A 21,257-nucleotide genomic window follows, 5' to 3' on the forward strand; every position below is an offset into this window, starting at 1 on the left:
TATATTTGACCCCTGCGCTTGTGGAGGGTGGGTATTAGTGACTCCCCAGCCTGCCACAGGTGTAAAGATCCTATGGGGGATTTATTTCATGTTGTATGGAATTGCCAAGTGATACAAGCCAACTGGACTGCCATCATTGATGTCCTTTACGCCGTAGTGGGCATTCATATCGAGGCTCACTCAGGGATTGTATTGCTTGGTATCCTAGAGGATATGGGGAGGCCCATGGGGGAACAAAACGTTGATGGGTCTAGGCACCTTAACTGCAGAGAGGGATATAGCCTGACACTGGATCTCCCCCATGATCCCCTCGGTGGAGGCATGAGGTATGGATTGGTGCTGCAAGCTTGAGGAAACGATCTTCTGGGCAAGTGGTTTCCCTCGCAAATATGACAAAATCTGGAAAAAATAGTGGGACTATCATGGACTGAAAATCTAGTTGACTACCGAGGCAATACCCGGAAGCCTTGAGGGGGACATCATATCAACTCAGATCTGGGCTTCGGGTGTGGAAGTAGATCAGTATGTTCCAGTATCGATATTATGCAAAGCAATTGTTTTGTTGTTAAGCTATAAACTGGTAATGAAATGTTACTATTTTTAATTGATCCATTTAGATCACATCTGGCTTTGGACACAGTGCCAGAAATAACTGAACATTACCATATGATAGTTTCATAGTACTAAAATCAAAATGGCAGATAGACCTCAACAGTGTGTGATGCTGGCATAATCCACAAATGCACAATATCCAATCTGCAGGTACATACCCAGCAAGCAGAGATAAAAAATGTCCAAGGTAACAGCAGACTTTTACTGATTTTGTTTTTGTCATTGTTTTAGTTTGGCAGAAATGAGTTTCAGTGGCACACACTGTTTGTGTGTATATCCAACCAGACATGTACCATCCCCAATAAGCACATAACGAAAGGTCACTTCCTACACCAAATGCCCACATCACTTGGCCACAAGCTGCTGTAGCAGCTCTGCTCCTGCAGTTGAGTGTCTGGGACACACATTGTGGGTTCAGAGGTGTGGGCATTGTTGAAGGAATTATTAAAGGCCATACCTTATCTCCAGTGCTTGTGGGGCATGTCCAAAAGGCTTGTATAGTGGTTCTGTTTTGGAGGGTGCAGGGCATGGCCAGCGGACACATCCTATGCCTGGTGCCCAGTGTTTTCAGTGCACAGCCAAGGGTTGGACACTGTGGGGGTCATTCCAACCTTGACGGGCGGCGGAGGCCTCCCGCCAAAGTTCCCCCAACAGAATACCGCTACGCGGTCAGAAGACCGCCGCGGTTATTCTGTGTTTCCCGCTGGGCTGGCGGGCGACTGCCAGAAGGCCGCCCGCCAGCCCAGCGGGAAACCCCTTCCCACGAGGAAGCCGGCTCCGAATGGAGCCGGCGGAGTGGGACGGGTGCGACGGGTGCAGTTGCACCCGTCGCGATTTTCAGTGTCTGCAAGGCAGACACTGAAAATCTTAGTGGGGCCCTCTTACGGGGGCCCCTGCAGTGCCCATGCCATTGGCATGGGCACTGCAGGGGCCCCAGGGGCCCCACAACACCCCTCACCGCCATCCTGTTCCTGGCGGTCACAACTGCCAGGAACAGGATGGCGGTGAGGGGGTCGGAATCCCCATGGCGGCGCAGCAAGCTGCGCCGCCATGGAGGATTCCTCAGGGCAGCGGAAAACCGGCGGGACACCGCCGGTTTTCCCTTTCTGACCGCGGCTATTCCGCCGCGGTCAGAATGCCCTTGGGAGCACCGCCAGCCTGTTGGCGGTGCTCCCGCGGTCGTTGACCCTGGCGGTCAATGACCGCCAGGGTCAGAATGACCCCCTGTGTGTTGTCAGCGCACCAGGACATTATTTTTTTTTTAAATTGCAATTTACTGATAAAACCCTAATACAAAGACATGTTAGATTGTGTTGGAAGCAATTGGGTGCCAAAATCCCAGAATAATTCAGACAGCAGAAGGCAAGGTCTATGACATAAAACCTGAAAACACTTGAAGATCACAGTACTTACACAGGGGGTCATTCTGACCCTGGCGGTCATTGACCGCCAGGGTCAACGACCTCGGGAGCACCGCCAACAGGCTGGCGGTGCTCCCAAGGGCATTCTGCCCGTGGCGGTATGGCCGCGGTCAGAAAGGGAAAACCGGCGGTGTCCCGCCGGTTTTCCGCTGCCCTGAGGAATCCTCCATGGCGGCGCAGCTTGCTGCGCCGCCATGCGGATTCCGACCCCCTCACCGCCATCCTGTTCCTGGCGGTTGTGACCGCCAGGAACAGGATGGCGGTGAGGGGCGTCGTGGGGCCCCTGGGGGCCCCTGCAGTGCCCATGCCAATGGCATGGGCACTGCAGGGGCCCCCGTAAGAGGGCCCCACTAAGATTTTCAGTGTCTGCCTTGCAGACACTGAAAATCGCGACGGGTGCAACTGCACCCGTCGCACCCTTCCCACTCCGCCGGCTCCATTCGAAGCCGGCTTCCTCATGGGAAGGGGTTTCCCGCTGGGCTGGCGGGCGGCCTTCTGGCGGTCGCCCGCCAGCCCAGCGGGAAACACAGAATAACCGCGGCGGTCTTCTGACCGCGTAGCGGTATTCTGTTGGGGGAACTTAGGCGGGCGGCCTCCGCCGCCCGTCAAGGTTGGAATGACCCCCACAATGTCTTACCAATGCCCTGCTTGTGAATTCATAAAGGATGTTAGACTTGGTATTAAGATGCTTTCCTAACCTCCTTGGCTGACCTAGTTTAGGGCTGCCAGAGCTGATGGCGCAATGCAGGCAGCAACACTGACTCCCATGAGAGACATGTATCCAGTGATGGAAGCCTGACAAAGTCTGAAAGCTCTTGCAACTGCACCCATTTCATCCCCAGAGAGCTCATTGTGTTCCACAGCACAAGTCTATCATGAGTGGTGGAGGATTATGTGATCTGTAGGGGACACTTTTCTCCCCACCCTGCATTGCAGCTTGTCATGTGGAAGGCTAGTGCTAAGTCACTAATGCCAGAGAAATAGAAGCATGCCACACATTTGAGCCTATTCCACTGTGAATGAGAGTTGCAGGAGAACCTGCCCCTACCTCACCCAACCTTAGAATTTACACAAGTGCTAATTATTTGTCAAAATGAATAAAATTTAATAAATATTGTAGTAGAGTTCAAATGTCCTTTTCAGTGGACAGCAAAACATGATAAAGTGAAGTATAATTCTCACGGAGTTAACCATGCAGATACTAACAACATAAGCGAATCCAGTTTAACATTCAAGGCGCCAGATGACAAGCTTTGCAATTGTGCACAAATTGAGCAAACGCGGTTTTTGTTGGTTGTATGAAAGGGAATGGTGCAAAGTGATTTTGCTTTGGTCCATAGAACCTGACATTTCAGGAGAAATAAATTGTATTTACCATTGGACAGAAACGAATGCATAGACTGTATTTATTATAAATGCCTTTCACAAATTCTTCTGAAGGGTATAAATAATCACGAAAATGTTTTCTCTGTTGGTTTTACTAAATGGATTGTGTATTTCCTTTATTCCCTTGTGACTTCCTTTCGACCTCTTTCGTTCTTTCTAGTAGCTTTACCCTTCCATATTACATCCCTCTCTCCTATTTGTGCTTCTTCCTTCTTCAAACTTTTTAAAAAGAAATCTCTGGGGAGACACCCTCCAGGCCCCTATCTTGGTATCGCTTTATTTTCTTCTCCGTCCTCGTTCCTCCTCTTAATCCTTTCCCTCTCATCCCTCTACCCATGTTTCCCTATGTCGTTACCATCATTTTTACCATTTTTTCCATCCTTCTTCCTGTTTTGGATCGTAGTTAAAATTGAAAAAGGACCACCATGATCTAAACATATATTTCACATTTCTTTTTTATAAATTCTGTTTTTATAGAAACAATTCCGGACAGACGTTCTATTATTATTATTATTATTATTATTATTATTTTTATTATTATTATTATTATTTGTAGAAGGTTTTGGTAATACTAAAGCTGTCTTCCAAAACGGGATTTAATACTGAGTAAACAACTTTTTTTTCTTTTGAAATCAGTCTTTTAAAGTACTTGTCAGTAAATATATATTAAATTATTTTGAACTGTTCTCAGTGGCGTAGCGTAGGGGGTCCAGGGGGGGCCGGCCGCACCGGGCGCAACATCTGGGGGGGGACGAGCTCGCACTCGCGAGTGCTAAAATCCACGGGTTAGGGGGCGCAAATTACTTGCCTTGCCCCGGGTGCTGACAACCCACGCTACGCCACTGACTGTTCTAGATCTTTTTCTTTATTTGTAACCGAACTGTATTTATATTAATTTGTTTCCCTGTGGTGGATTTTTGATTATTTAACTGTTCTTGACAAATAAAATCTTTGAGCCATTTTTTAGCACGCAGGCCAAGCAAGCATTGACCATAACTTCAGCCAATGGTTGTCATTTGATAGATATCTTGATATCTTTCGAGACTAATCTGTGAAATTCACAAAAAAATACAACTAAGTTCGAGGATTTTAGGACATGTACAGTCTTAAAATATTGGCACTGAAACCATAATTGTTCCATAAAATAACATCAGGATACATTGATGTTATGGCACAAAACTTTTCCCTCCCACCATAATCATTAGTGTACTCTTACTCACCCTTACTACTATAGTGAGGCGGGCAAATTATTTCGTCTTATTACTTGGCCATCCTCAGAGATGAGAATTCATAACTGTGCATTTAGGACTGAATGGTGTCTAAAACATTAGCAATTTGTTTTAGACACTGCAGAGCCATCTCTTCAGTTGCAATGTAAGGCAACCACACTACAATCTGTAGTCCCTGCAAAGATGCCTTCAGACTAGATGGACCCAAACATCCACCTTATTTCCTGGATGCTTTCATGAGAACACTGAGGGTGTGAGTGCTCTGTCATCTGACTTTTAATGCCTACATAGATACCAAAAAACAAACTATTGCGCATCATTTAGAATATGTCAAACTGACTGCTGATCCACTGGGACATCAGAGGGCCCACCTCTTCTTGTCCGATAGTGGACCATCTACCATGTCCTAAGTTCTTTGTCTATTTAACAAAGCTTTTTTTCCTGAAAGTGCTCCTACTGGTATGTGGATAGATTTGTTTTTAGAAACATAAAGTTGGACAGGCCCCCATGCTCTTTTTAAAAAAAATACCAAAGACAATGGTTTCTGATGCCCAAGGAAGTTTCTCTTTATTTTTTCTGTACAAGGCTTTCTTGGCAGGGTTTTAGCTTACTCATTGAGATTCAGGGTGTGTGAAGCTCAAACTTCCAGTTACAAAAACGATAGGCCATAGGATGGAGTGGATGGATGAGGTTGGGGATGCAATGTTCCCATGGGGAAGAGGTTCAGTACTGATCTGCGTTAGATGGACCTGCGTAGAGTGGGACAGAGGGCGAAAAATGATGGCTTGAAATGCAACCCTGAGTGATTGCCATTGGTTAGGCTATTTACAAGCATTTGTTCCATGAAGTTTTGGGTGTTTGGTTGCCAGCAGTATGCATTGAAACCTGAGACTTGTGCAGATTTCCAAGCCTACTTCTGCCAATGTTTGTGAATTTCAAACATTTGTAAATTTCCACCCATTCAAACAGTACTTTTGTGGGTGCATATGTACTAAACCTGCCTTGATAAACCAGTCACTATATATATATATGTAAGTTTCTGATCCACAAAAATGAACACATTAAAACCTCTTAGGGCAATGAGAACAAGGGGAAAACACAACGCAGACATACCAGAACCGACTCAGGGCCCCCACACCCAAATACAAAATCAACAATGCATTTATTTGATGCGTAGAACACCCCCAAACACCCCTGGTAAAGCTATGCCCCTTTGCCTTGGTTTACACGGCACGCAAAAACAATAGAAAAAGAAGCATGAAAGCCCCACACTACATAGGAGAAGTTTCCAACACTGTAAAGCATGTGGCCATTTGGCAGACAGGCCACTGGCTAATGGTTCCTCGCAGCAGAACCAGCTGAGAATCTACCATCAGAAAGCATTTGGTTCCCCACCTCCAAATGAGACATGGGAACTGCTAGGCTGGCGGAGCATGACATCCTTCGGGTTAGTTTACTGTAGATGTATCAAATCCACCAACATTTTAATGACAAACATGGAGATAAAAATATGAAAAAGAGATATATCAATTTTGTTTGTGAAAAAATAAAACAGCATATTTCAATTACATTACATTTATTGATTTTTGACACATAAGCACTGCAAAGTCAGGAAAGATTGTAGGGTTATTAATTGATTTTCAGCTTTCATGGAAATATAAGGAAAACAAGTTTCACCATCCAGAGCTTATTTCCTTGGAACTTGAATGTTTTTTAAATTATTTTATTTCAGAACAGGGTTCTCAGAAATGAAAAGCAAGAAATACGAAGACAACGTATTTTCAAAATCTAAATCCACAAATGGTCTCTCTTAAATTTTTGCCTCTGCTACCCAGGTTGTTGATGTGCGCTGGACTCTGTTTTTGCTGTTTTTGTTACTCTGGGCACTTTGCCACTGCTAACCAGTGCTAAAGTGCAAGTGCTCCTATACAAAATGTGTATGTAATTGGTTGATCCATGATTGGCATATTTGATTTACTAGTAAGTCCCTAGTAAAGTGCACTAGAGGTGCCCAGGGCATGTAAACTGAATGCTACTAGTGGGCCTGCAGCACTGGTTGTGCCACCCACCTAAGTAGCTCTGTAATCATGCCCCAGACCTGCCACTGCAGTGTCTGTGTGTGCAGTTATAACTGTAAATTTGACTTTGCAAGAGTACCCACTTGCCAGGCCTAAACCTTCCCTTTTCTTAAATGTAAGACACCCCTAAGGTAGGCCCTTGGTAGCCCCAAGGGCAGGGTGCAGTGTATGGTTAAGGTAGGACATATAATAATGTGTTTTTTATGTCCTGACAGTAAAATATTGCTAAATTCCTTTTTTACTGTTGCAAGGCCTGTCTCTCTCATAGGTTAACATGAGAGGGACACTTTACTTTAAACCTGATTAAATCTGATTAAAGTGTAGATTCCCTTTGGGAGTGGATAGACATGTGGAGATTGGGGTCTCTGAGCTCACAATTTAAAAATACATCTTTTAGTAAAGGTGATTTTAAGATTGTGTGTTTGAAAATGCCACTTTTAGAAAGTGAGCATTTTCTTGCTTAAACGATTTCTGTGAATCTGCCTGTTTGTGTATTCCCTGTCTGGGTCAGTTTGATAGTTGGGCTGGTTGCACCTCTCACTAGACAGTGACACAAACAGAGCTGGGGTGTAGTCTGCATTTCTTGGTGAGCCAACCGTGTGAGGAGGGAGGGGAAGAGTAGTCACTCACACCTGAAAGAGCTGTGTCTGCCTTCACACAATGCAGTCTCCAACCCCCTGGTGTGTGTCCCGGGCCCGGGCTGGGCCAGGTAGGATTTCACAAACAAGAGAGACTTTGCTTTGAAGTAAGCCTACTTCATAGGGCAAAATGGGTATAAGAAGGGCACCCAAAACCACAGACTTTAGAACACTTCTGGAAATCAAGAGGAACCTCGGCCTGGAGAAGAGCTGAAGAGCTGAGGAAGAAGAGCTGCCCTGCCTGTGACTGTGCTTTGTGGCGCTATCCTGCAGTTGCTTCTTCTGCCTGTGCTCGGGGACAAAGACTGGACTTTGTGGTATATTCCTTCTTGTGAGGAACTTCCAAGGGCTTGATTTAGAGCTTGCCTCCTGTTGGTTGAAGTCTCAGGGACAGCAAAGACTTCTCTCTGCCAGTTCCTGCGAACCTGAAAGGAGAAGCGGGCAGTCCAAGAGTGAGAAATCCATGCACCAACCGCCGTGTGGCTGAAAAATCGACACACCGTTGGCTTTCTTGCTGAAAATTGATGCTCGCCTGCAACGCGACCGAAGGATCAACGCCCGCGACTGGAGAAACATCACGCAGCATCGCTGACGGAGGCTGGGAGATCGCAACCCGTGCTGCATGGTTTTCGGATCATTGTGCGGCAGTATTTCAGACGCAAACCTTGCTGGGCATTGAAAAACAATGCAACAACAGCCGGACCTGAGTGCTGCCCGGATCAATGCATCGCTCCCCTGCAGGGCGGAAAAACAATGCACGCCGGTCCGATCGGAGAAGGAGAAATGACGCACAAACTCGCTTGCGAGTGAGAAATCGACGAACCACTTACCTTTTTCGATGCACACACGCCCATGCGTTTTATTTTGACGCAACCGAGGTACATTTTCATGCTAGCAGGTTAGTGTTGTGTTTAAAAGTACATGAAGACTCTTTTTACATTTTAATTGATAACTTGACTTGTGTATGGTGGATTTTTGTTGTTTTGGTCTTTTTAGATAAATATTCTCTATTTTTCTAAACATGTGCTGTGTCATTTTGTAGTGTTGTCATTAAGTTACTGTGTGTGTTGGTACAAATACTTTACACCTAGCACTCTGAAGTTAAGCCTACCTGCTTGTGCCAAGCTACCAAGGGGGTAAGCAGGGGTTAGGTGAGTGTGATTCACTTTTACCCTGACTAGAGTGAGGGTTCTTGCTTGGACAGGGGCTAACCTGACTGCCAACCAAAGACCCCATTTCTAACATTGGTAATCAGCGGATGGGATTGGGCTTGTATTTGTACTTGATATACAGCGATTAAGTGTACACTACTGTTTTGAGTGCAGACCACTACGTGACCACATACTACTTGTCTTGTGATTTTTGTTTTTTCTCTTTTTGGTTTGATTTTTCCCTACATCCATTTTTGTGGTAATCTTTGATTGACTTCTGAACTTCATTGGGAACTTGTTTTCTGCCTTTTGGAACTTTGCACTTTTGTTGACTTTCCATCATGTCCCAATCTGGAGATGCATCAGTTGGAGCTGCTTTTGATCTAGATAAATTAGAAAGCTATACAAAGGCTCAGTTGAAGCAGTTCTGTAAATGTTTTGACTGTCCCATTAAGAGCTCATCCAAGAAGGATGAGCTGCAAAAGGTGCTGAGGGCTTGGGTGACAGCCAAGGGCACCGAAGGGCATACAGAGGATGAGGAGGATGAGGAGGATGAGGAAGAGGAAAAGCATTCCATACACAATGGTATTGTGGGTGGGCCTGGTATGTCCATGGAGAGGGTCTCCAGGACAGGTAGCAGTGTCGCATCTGAGGGTCTGACCGCTGAAGAATTGCAGAACAGAGAGGCAGAGAGGGAGAACCAGAGGGAGTTGGAGAAAATGAGGATGGCCATAGAGGAGAAAAAGTTGTTGGCTCATGAGCTCAGCTTAAGGGAGCTGGATCAGAGGAGCCAGTCTAGTAGGGATGGTGGCAGCCACATCACAGTGCAGCCTGAGAGGAGGGTGCACATTCCTAAAGATCTTGCGAAGGAATACAAAAGGGACGATGACATATACTTGTGGTTTAAGGGGTATGAGTCTGCTCTCCACATGAATCTCGTCCCTGAAGATCATTGGGGGGCCGGTCTGTGGAAGCACTTTGAGGTTAAGGGGAGGGATGCACTGACAGCCTTAGGGGATGCTCAGAATCTCACCTACACTATCATGAAGGATGCCCTACTCACAAGATATGGTCTCACCCCTGAGCAGTATAAGGACAAGTTTAGGTCCTATGAGAGGAAGGAATCCCAAACATGGTTAGAATGTGTTGGTTCTTATTGCAGGTCACTGGATGGTTGGGTGAAGGGCAGTAAGGTAATTACCTATGAGGGGCTTTAAAATCTGATCGCTTGGGAGCACTTGTTCAGTTTATGTTTTCCAGAGCTGCACCAGCACCTGATTGACAGCAAGCTGACTGCTCCCAGGAAGCTTGCACAGGAAACGGACTGCTGGGATAGCACCAGGGTCCAGAAAAATGTATGCACTGCCGGTTTCGTGGCTGAAATCGACACTTGCCTGCAACGCGACCGAAGGATCAATGCCCGCGGCTGGAAAAACGAAATGCAGCATCGCTGACGGAGACTGGGAGATTGCAACCCGTGCTGCGTGGTTTTCAGATCATCGTGCAGCAGGATTTCCGACGCAAACCTTGCTGGGCATGGAAAAATGACGCAACAACAGCCCGGACCCGAGTGCTGCCCGGATCGACGCATCGCTCTCCTGCGGGGAGGAAAAACTGCGCATGCCAGTCCGATTGGAGAAGGAAAAATGATACACAAACTCGCTTGCAAGTGAGAAATCGAAGCACCACTTACCTTTTTCTATGCACACTCGCCTGTGCGTGTTATTTTGACGCAACCCAGGTACTTTTTCATGCTAGCAGCACTGGCGTTGTGTTTAAAAGTACATTAAGGCTCCTTTTACATTTTAATTGATAACTTGGCTTGTGTATGGTGGATTTTTGTCCTTTTGGTCTTGTTTTGTTTAGATAAATATTCCCTATTTGTCTAAACCTGTGTTGTGTCATTTTGTAGTGTTGTCATTAAGTTATTGTGTGTGTTGGTACAAATACTTCACACCTAGCACTCTGAAGTTAAGCCTACCAGCTCGCGCCAAGCTACCAAGGGAGTAAACAGGGGTTAGCTGAGGGTGATTATCTTTTACCCTGACTAGAGTGAGGGTCCTTGCTTGGACAGGGCATAACCTGACTACCAACCAAAGACCCCATTTCTAACAATGACATTTTTCCATGACCTAAAAGCTATTAGTTTTTACAACAGAAATCCCTCCGGGGGACTTCCAGAACTGGCGAGGATTCAGTTTACAGACTGATGGTGGTCATATTAGATGTAAGTCAGTAGGGCCTTTTGTGGTAGTTTATGTTTATCATGCACAGACTGGTATTGCTGAAGAAGCAACCTCTATAATGACAATTGTGAAAGCACTCTCTCTACCACACTCGTGAGAGAGCATTTTCTCATTGAAAGGCGCATGTTGAGGTTTATGCCAGAATCGAAGCTTTTTCCGAAAACAACAGAATATACAGAATATAGGCCTCATTAAGAGTTCAGGCCAATGGAGTAAAATACTTTGTTGCCCTGATAGAGTCCCTGCCCTCCAAATTTAAAGTTATCAGCTGGCGCAGCAGACAACTCTGGTCATTGATAGTAACCACCATCATGGTGGTTCCTGTGAATGAACTGAAAGTTTGACGTATGGCTCCAATTAACATAGTGGCCACTCATCAAAATTTGAACTGATTTTTATGTCTTAAAGAACAAAACCCCCGAAGTAGAATTTTGTTTTTAAATAACAAAAACTAATAACCCTCATACCATGGGAGTTATCTTCTTCCACAGTGAGCAGTTCATTTAAATGATCTTACTGTCTTTACTGCCAGAGTTGTGACAAAGTAATTGACGGTAAAAACTGCCCAATTGACCGCTCATTTTAAATTGAATCGAATGGCCAGACTGTGGACGGCCCTTACTCTATCAAAGGAGTATGTTAGGGAAGGAGACATGGTAGTCAGTGTTATTCACAGCTATCCTTCAACCAGGAGAAGACAGCAGATTGCTTGAATGCTAAATTTCAGCATTATGTACCCTACTGTTCAATACTTCAACCTAACAACATGATGGCCCAGCTGCTGATTGTCAACATTACATTAACAAATATTATTCAGAGTAATATATAGCCACAGGAAAGCACCTGACTGCAATTTGATCCCCACCAAAGTATATAAAGTACGAACTGCAACCCTTCCATCAAAAAGTAATTAAGGAAATTATCTGTATTGACAAAGGGGGTGATTCTAAGTCTGGCGGGCGGCGGAGGCCGCCCGCCAGACTTCCCCCCTCCAGAATACCGCACTGCGGTCGGAAGACCGCTGCGGCTATTCTGTGTTTTACACTGGGCTGGCGGGCGACTGCCAAAAGGCCGCCCGCCAGCCCAGTGTAAAACTACCTTCCCACGAGGAAGCCGGCTCAGAATTGAGCTGGCGGAGTGGGAAGGTGCGACGGGTGCAGTGGCACCCGTCGCGAATTTCACTGTCTGCAATGCAGACAGTGAAATTCTTTGTGGGGCCCTCTTACGGGGGCCCCTGCAGTGCCCATGCCATTGGCATGTGCACTGCAGGGGCCCCCAGGGGCCCCACGACAACCCATGCCGCCATCCTGTTCCTGGCGGGCGAACCGCCAGGAACAGGATGGCGGTATGGGCTGTCAGAATCCACATGGCGGCGCAGCTTGCTGCGCCGCCATGGAGGATTCAAATGGGCAGCGGAAAACCGGGGGGAGACCGCCGGTTTTCCACTTCTGACCGCGGCCAAACCGCCGCGGTCAGAATGACCTGCGGGGCACCGCCAGCCTGTTGGCGGTGCTCCCGCCAACCCTGGCCCCGGCGTTCCATGACCGCCGAGGTCAGAATGACCCCCAAAGTGACTAATACATGGACAGAAGAAGCTATCATTGTATCATTAAAAAGAGAAAGAGAAATTGAAATATTGGTCATACTGGCCAATATCTTTACTCAACTCTGACTTTAAATTCTTCTCAAATTTACTGTGTCTGAGGATAAGTTTGGTTGCAGATGGGTTGGTCTTGCCTTTTCAATATGGGTTTATTTTGATCAGGGATGCCACCTTCCATACCACTTATTCATTCATGCTCAAATGATCTAGAAACCTTAAAAACTTCTTCAGCAGATGCAGAGAAATAATTTACTTATGTATCTTGGAGGTTCCTATGGGAGGTGATGTGGGCAATGAATATCATTCCTACCTTTAAGGGTACAGACAGTATATCAACATCCACATGCTCAGCTGTGCATCAATTATCTGACTTTCACACCAATTGAGATTCTAGCCAACTATGATCAACTGTGTAGTCATCATATTCTGTTGCTAGGGAAATGAACAATAAGTAGCTTCATAAGGCACACTAAGGGCCTCATTTACGAGGCGCTAGCAGTACACTGAGCCACAAGAGCTTATTTTTTTTATGCTTCAGTGGCGCAGTGTGCAAGCTCATATTTATAAGGCCACAATAAACCACCTTTCATGGCTTTTCATGGCTTTGTAAATATGAACCACATTCATGAATACCACTGCGTGAAAGGGGTGTTCCATGGGTGTTGCTTGTGGTGTTCCCACCCAGCACCTATGGAACCCAAAAGAATCTGAGGCATTCCCAGATTTACAAGTCTGGGAATGCATCGGATTCCTACGGCACCTCAGGGGTGGCGTAAGAGTGACACAATGGGGAGAAATATCTTTATTTCTCTCGTTCCTTCCTCTTTCAATGTGTGCTGCATTCTGCAGCACACAGAAAGAGGGAAACCCCTTTTGTGATTGTTTTTGTGCAGGTAGGGACACATTCTTGCACAAAAACAGTCATCCTCCCCATGCAGGCACCCGTGCACCGTGGTGCAAGGGGACCTACGTTGGTGCTATGCAGCAATTTGTGCACATGCTCATGGGAGAAGATAGAAATGCACTGTATCTTGTAGATACAGCGCATTCCTGCCTTTTCCCAGTAGTGCAGGGTGGCACAGCAAGGCACTTGCTCCGCCACTCTCCGCCATGGGCCACGTAAATGAAGCCCTAAGTTCTGCAGAGCTATTTATTGAGAGGTGGTTGAACTCTTCCAGATTAGTCTACCATGGAGAGAGGACTGATCCAGCTCCTCCCAAATCACTTCTTCACTTTAACATTTTCTGAAATTTTTTTGTCACCAGGGAACTCGAGATTCTTTAAATAAAATGTATTCATGACCTTGTCTACCTTTCTCATATTCAAATAGGAATTAAAAAATAAGTCACTGTTTATGCTAGTAGATTACCTTTGGGGCACTCTAACCTACGATCATTAAATAAAAAAAGGTTTGCGTTTTATGATTAACTAAAAATATTCAGTACATTAGTAATTGTTTTGATGCCCATAACTTTAAGATGTTTAACTCCCTGAAGCATAAATTCACACACAACAATCAGGCAATTTTCAAATTTCTACAAATAATGGACTAGTTTAGTGAACACTTGCAGATTCATATCTTCGATTGCAGGAGTCCACACTAATTCTTGTCAACTGTGGAGGTTAATTCCCTATTAGCATGGCACTCCATAACTGCTCTCTAGAAGGGAACGTTGATGATATTCCAAAGTGGAATGAGGCAGTGGCACATTAGTTGTGTATCTCAAATGATCCATCTTGTTTCAAGGAAGTTCTGCCTGATCTGCTCTGTTATCACCTCCGTGTTTTTTAGATCTCAACCATTCTGTACTATCTATGGTTTTAATAATGCACCTGCTCATGTGGCAAATTGAAAGAAGCCAAGAGGGGGAGCTTTCTATGGGCATGATTCCCTTTGTAGATAAGCTATGAATGATTGCCACATACCCTTGAAGTCTCAATGGATAGCTAGGAATTTAATTTTTATGGGCTGGAAAAACAAAGAACCTCTTTCTGTATATGGTGAAGGGACTTTAATGAAACTTAGATCTATGGTCATTCAGTGGCAATGTTGCCCACAGTGTTAAAAAATTTAAGACTTTGGACAGCTGTGAAACCCAACACCTAAGGGTGGATTTACTAAAGTTTGCCTGGGTGTAAAGCAACACATAGTGATGCAAAGCGTTGCTTTGATTTGCTTAACATGAAAAAGGCCAGTGCTCTGCAGCACAATATTGCGTAGCATCACACAAGTACCTGTGCTAACCTTTGTAAATCTGGGTCCTAGTCTTTCCTTGGTTTTTCAACCCTTACACACATCTTCAAAGGTCGTATTTATTTAAAAAGAAATTATTTGGAAAAAAGTATGTTAAGATGGTGATTATTGTTATGGATTACAGTATGTGTTAATATTATGTGTCTTTTGATACTAAAAGAAACCCAGTAGAAACAATCTGATTATCAAAACTCGTACAATTTGTGTCACACTTAAGCGTAAAGCTTTCACAATAAGCATGATACCTTGCTTCTGGGACTGGCAACAGGACTCTTGTGTTTTTTACTACTAACTGCACTCTGGTATTCTGGAAAAGTTATGAATGACTCTGAATGATCTCTGGATTAGTTTCATGGGTTTATGCAGAACAGTAGCGCATTATAACAAGATGTATTTCATAACACAGAATCCTCAATGTAAAGATGCTAACCTTTTGAGGCTGGTGAGCAGGCTTTCAGTTACAAGAAGAACATCCAGGACGTTTTACTGTCACGTCTGGCTTCAAAGAAGACTTTTTTTCCAAAGATAAAATGCATTTTTTTTAAATGGTTGCACTCCAGACCCCAAAGCAGCCGTTTTGGCCACCCACTTCCCTGGTGCTGCTCAGGGAAGTATCTTACCACATCATGTTCAGGGTCCAGCACACAGCAGACCTCGACAAAGAAAGTGCAGCCAACACCTAGGGGCTCATTTACAAGCTCCGAGCGCCACCGGAGCATCACTTTCAGCAATGCTCCAGTGGTGCTGTGCCCTTTTCCATATTTACCAGGCGGCGCTAAGCCACTTTGCGCTGCTTAACGCATACCTTGTAAATATGGGCCCCCTGATGCAATTTTCTGTGGCAAATGGGCGTTCAATGGTTGTTGCTGTGGGTGTTTCCACACAACACCCATTGCTTTTGACACTGCCCCAGCTTTATGAGCAATCGTAAACCTGAGGCAGCACCAAAAACTAATGCCACCCTATGGGTGGCATTAGAGTGGCACAATGAAGATAAATACTTATATTTCTTCTCTTTTTTTGGTTTTTCTATGGGTGCTGCATTATGCAGCAGACATAGAAAGAGCAAAATCTCTTCCTGCACAACAACAATCATTAAATAATGATAATGTGTTACATCTATGTGTGCTGCAGTAAGAAATTCCCATTATTGATTGTTTATGTGCAGGAAGGGACAGCTTCCTGCACATAAGCAATCATTCCCTGCAATGCAGGCACCCTGGCACTACTGTGCCAGGGTGCCTGCATGGGCGCTAGGCAGCTAAGTTTAGTGCCAGCGCTAGGGAACATACAGGGGTATCCTGTATTGTTGTAAATATGGTGCATCCCTGCATTATTTAAATGTTGGAGTGCGGTGCTACCAAATTTGGTGCCGTGCCACACTCCGACATTTCCTTGTAAATGAGACCCTTAGTGTCACAAAAAAAAAAAAACAGCAATTTACTTGATGCAGTGTGCAAAATGTTCCTGCCAACATCTCCCAGAGACCTTGAATATATCGCAAATGGCATCAATACACTCATAAGCTGTGTGTGCACATGTTTTTCGAAGAGGCAGACCTGTACAAATCTTGGAACTGGAATACATCTGTTGCACAGGCAGTGCAAGATTAATCGATTGCACCGTGGCCAATGCAGTTTTCCACAGGCATTTGGAATAATCGACTGGTACTTAGCGCCAGCACACCTTTGAGGTAAGCGCACACTCCATAAACACCTCACAAATTCACAAAAAAGTGCTTTGTCATTGGCTCCTTTGCAGTTACCATGTACTGCAAACATCACTGCACAAGTGATGAGATCTGTGCTAGTCACGAATCAGGTTTGTACTACTCAACCTGCTCCAACACAGAGGCCCTGATTACGAGTTGCCGGCTATATACCAACCAATGAGTAAACCCCTATTGACACATGGGCCGGAATTACAAGTTTGAAGGTATTTAACGCATTCGATAATTACAGGATGCGTTAACTAACTAAACTTTCATTAAATTTCGGCAGGCCAAACTTGCCAAAATTTAAAAGTAGGAAAACATACGCTATTTACTGTATCATGTGGATTTTGGTGAGTTAAACACCAAAATCCGCATGATATTCCCCAATAAATCATAATATGCGATGTTTATCACACCATGTAAATAAGATATCCCTCGAGATATGATGCCTAAACTAGTAATCAGGCCCAGATTGTAATATCCTGTATTTTTATTGGGGTGTGAATGTGATACAAAAGAACTCAACACTGTCACAAAATTCAGTTGTTTTAATTGAACAACATAGACTTACCCAGAACGTTGCTGTAGTAAGTATCCCACTCTCCCCAGATGGACTGAAAAGCAGCGTCTTGGACAATATATGATAATATATTCTCTAATCTTTGTGTCAGTGACATTGTGTCAGAAAATTCTGACAAAGTGGCAGGGACGTAGGATGGTGGTGTCGGTATTTTCCCACAGTGCCTCTCCACTGTTGAGGCTGGTGTGAAGCGTAGTGAGTAAACAAAAGGAATACCGAGTTTCAGGGCAACAAGATCACCACAGATATTGACAGGGTCCGATAAAAGTACATCAAACTTGTTTCTGTGTAGTTTCCTCATTAAATCACTATTTTTCAGCACTGCGTTGCAAAGGTGTCTGTTATAGTCATTTAATCGGAGAGCCACTTCACTGAATCTCTTGTAGAATTGCCAGGTATTGAGATATTGCTTTTCGTACATCCATACTCTCATAATGTCTTCAATCAGGTTATTCACATGGTTCTGTCCAAAGGGAACTTGGAAGATTTCGTACTTTACTCGCGAGGCTGTGTGGTTCGGGTTCACATATGGTGAGGCGGAGGACACCACAACTGTGACATTGTGGTCTCTAGCGACTAGCTCCTGTATAATGACCTTCACATTCAACCAGTGGCTGCCTTCTGTAGGCCAAATCAGTACATTACCACATAGAACGGCGCTGGCAAGCATCATCTGAAGAAGTATCAATTGGCTATGCTTCTTTAACCCTATTGCATCAGTCATGCAAGCCATGAGTGAAATGTCGAGTGGTACTTCCCTTGCCTGATGGTCTGTTCCAGCTGATTTTATAGTGTTAAAAAGTCTCGCCTCTTGAACATTAGACGTTCTGCAATTAAAATGAAGTCCTGGCTCCTTAGGTATATGATTAGGACAGCAGACTTTGCTAGAAAGATAAAATAAAATTTCGTTATCATCAACATGTTTCATTTCACAATACTTAAATTAGCTATATTATGCACTCCACTCAGTATCTCAAAGTAGAACTGCCAAGTTGGATGAAGTGATGGGGTAGCCCATTTTGCATGTTTAATTTATCAATCACATTTTCACTGGGTTCCTGGCTGTTGTGGAATAGTTAATCTATACTGTTAGATACTGGGTCTCTAGTTGGCTGAAGTATGCACCCTGTCCAAGTAGGGAACACAATTCTAGTGCGGGTAAGTCAGATACACACTCTAGATTAACCTGTGCTCACGCTCTGGTAGTTTGGAACAGAACAGTCAGGCTTAACTCAAGAGGCAATGTGTAAAGTATTTGTGCAGCACTTAATTACAGTAATACAGTGAAAGACACCACCAAAAGACTCCACACAGATATGAATTTTTAAAGAATAAACTGCAAAGTAGTGCTTTGAAGCAATAGCGTTGAAAGGTTACTTGAGGTCACTCTAGACTGGGGTAGATCCAAAGTTCAGGCTGACCATGATGGAGGGCTGGCTGGCTACAGGGCTCATGCAGAGCTTGCTGAAAACAGTATCTTGGATGGAGCAAGCTTCGGTGTTGAATACTCAATGTGTCAGTTCTGATCCGCTCAGTCGGGTAGATGCATCATTGCCAAGCCCCGCAGTCAGGACCGTTGAAGTGTTTGTGATGCGTCGTCATCGAGCCTCACAACAGTATCCTTGGATTGGCGCTGCGTTGTCATCTAACCTCACAGTGAGGTCTCGAGTCATCATTGCAGCTGCAATGCATCAGTGTTGGAGGCCACTGTGTCTGTTCCAAATGAAGTGGTGCAACACCTTCAATGCACCACTTTAGAAAAAAACAGCTGTGAAACCCATTTCTAAGACACAGGACTGCAATGGCACCTCTGGCAAGGGTAGGACTCGCATATGGCAGGATCCAGCAGAGTTTCAGGCAGTCTTTGATGTCCCTGAGACTGCAAAAACAGGGGTCAAGCCAGCAAGCCCTTGGCGAAATTTGAAGTGAAGTATTTAGAGAGAAGGTCTAGACCTTCTCTCTCCCAGGCAGGAAGCAGCAGACATCAGGCCAACACAGTAGAGCAGGTGGCAAAAAGGCAGTCCTTCCAGCAGCCCAGCAGTCTTCTTCCAGGCAGAATATCTTTGGTTCCAACAGAGTTCTGATTTGGTTGGGTTTGGGCTCCAGTAATTATACCCAGGTGAGCCTTTGAAGTGGTGGGACTTCAAAGAGAGAACTTTGAAGTGCACAAGGTCCCTGCCCTTCCTTCCTTGGCTCTAGACACACTACAGAGGGTTATGCTGTCCTTTGTGTGAGGAGAGGCACAGTCCTATTCCGGCGTAAGTGTCAGCAACTCCCTCCCATCAGCCTGGTGATGGGCCATCAGGATGCAAATGCCACACCCCTTCTCCCTTTGTGTGTGACTGACTAGAAGGAATGCACAAAGCCCAGCTGTCATCCACCCCAGACCCCGTATTCAGAGACAGGCAGAAGAACAGAATGGTTAAAGTAAGAAAATGCAAAATTTCTGTTTTCATTAATATCTTCTGCAAACAACACGTAGTATCAAACAACACACCAATAAACCATAATCACATGGGAGTGGATACTTGATTGTTCAAAGTTTACATCAGCACAGAACACTGTCAGTAAATTTCACAAAGATTTTGAGACTCAGGTAGTACATTACATCATTGACCCTCACCCATCACAACGGTGGTGAGGTCTAGGGCAGAACCTCATTGTCACCAACATCAATGCTGTAATATTTTAACCAAAGATCCCATATCTTATGGAACTTTTTGGGGCATTCTCGGGCCTTATGTTAGACTCTTTCAGCAGTCATATAAAGATCCATCCTTGATTTCCATTCCTGTACAGTAGGTGCTTCTGGGGTACCCCAGTACTTAGCCACGTCTCGTTTGGCTACCACAAGACCCAAATCGCCAAACAGGAGCCTGGTTTGGGGGATATCTACAGGAGAGATGCCCAACAGAATGTATTTTGGGTCAAGTGATAATGCAACTCCCAATATTCTGGTGAGTTCCCCTACTATGGTGGGCCAATATATTTGAATGCAGGGGCAGTCCCATAATGTATGTATAAAAGTCCCTTCCTCCGCTGCACATCTCAAACAGTTTGACGAGGGTGCTCTGCCAAATCTATGTAGGCGAGATCTATCATAGTATGTCCTGTGGCGTATCTTAAACTGGCTCAGCCTAAGTCTGTATTTGATTGCAACTTCCCTCGGATGCATTAAGGCTGCCTCCCAGTCTGTGTCGTCTAAATCTCCTATATATTCCATCCATCTTGCCCTTAGTTTCATCAATGTGCCTGGTCTATTATTATTAATTGACCTATAGGTCCATGACCCTGCTTTCTCCTCTATCTCTCCCATAAGCAATCTACCCTTTAGCGGTGCATATTTGTGCATGTTTTCTATGTCGAGTCTCTGCTTTCCAGGCATGTTTTAGTTGGAGGTATTTGTAGTGTTGTGTGAAGCTAAGTAGGTATTCTCTTTGTAGGGAATTAAAGGGAATGAGAGTTCCATTTTCTATAAGGTCCCTCACTTTGGAGAACCCTAGAGTATCCCTTGCTGTGGATCTCCTCAATTTTCTAATTTCTTTCAGATGGGTCCCCATCCATAGGGGGTTCTTGAGTAACTCACGTACGCCTTCTTATCCACCTTTCTGCCCCTTTCCAAGAATCCAGTGTCATACGGGTCGCCGGTAGTAATGTTTTTGATCCTTTTCCCCCTTAAGGTAGTGTATATATGAGTGGGTTTGGAATCGTGTTCTTTCTAGGGCAAATGTCGGGTGGTCCCCGGCAGGTGGCCCCACTTGTTTATTACCACTAAGTGGGCTGCCCAGTAATAAGCTCTTATGTCTGGCAATACCAGGGTGATACCCCCATTGTATTGATTGAGCTGTAATGTATTCCACGGCACCCTCAGGTGCCCTCCATTCCAGAGTAAATTCCAAACTTCTCTGTCTATTTTAGCAAAAATGTCATCCGGTATCTTATGGTAAGTGTTTTAAAGGATGTACGGGAGTTTAAGGAGTCTTATCATTGTGTACATGGCAGCCCTTCCCTGTAGTTTTCCAACTTTCTACCTCTCAGTGGAAGTCAGTCAGTACTCGTTCAATGTTACAGGTTGTCTTCTCTGTCGTAATGATTAGGCCTAGATACCGGAATCCCCCTTGATCCACGCATAACTGTCCTTGGATAGCATGTGTGTCAAAGGAACTACTCAATGGGTACAACCTGAATTTGACCCAGTTAATCCTATAGTCTGCATGTTCCCCATACTTCTTGAAGACTTGAAACATTCTAGGGAGGATTGTATTCAGGCATGTGACATACATTAGGATGTCATTGGTGTAAGTGAGAGCCGTTCATCTCCCATCGCTTACTCCCTCTCTCCAAA

The 21,257-nt window shown here is 44.8% G+C and overlaps 1 protein-coding gene across 2 annotated transcripts in view; it reads right to left on the reverse strand.

The window, feature by feature from the left end:
- The window catches only part of LOC138296661 (UDP-glucuronosyltransferase 2A2-like), a 426,472-nt gene that overhangs the window by 358,806 nt on the left and 46,409 nt on the right, over positions 1-21,257 (reverse strand). For both annotated transcript variants that reach the window (XM_069236003.1, XM_069236020.1), the window contains exon 2: positions 16,904-17,796. In XM_069236003.1, coding sequence (XP_069092104.1) covers positions 16,904-17,645 — 742 coding nt within the window. In that variant the 5' untranslated portion in view covers positions 17,646-17,796. The remainder of the gene's footprint in view (positions 1-16,903; positions 17,797-21,257) is intronic.

The sequence above is a fragment of the Pleurodeles waltl genome, chromosome 1_2 (genome assembly GCF_031143425.1).
Source record: "Pleurodeles waltl isolate 20211129_DDA chromosome 1_2, aPleWal1.hap1.20221129, whole genome shotgun sequence".
Taxonomy (NCBI): domain Eukaryota; kingdom Metazoa; phylum Chordata; class Amphibia; order Caudata; family Salamandridae; genus Pleurodeles; species Pleurodeles waltl.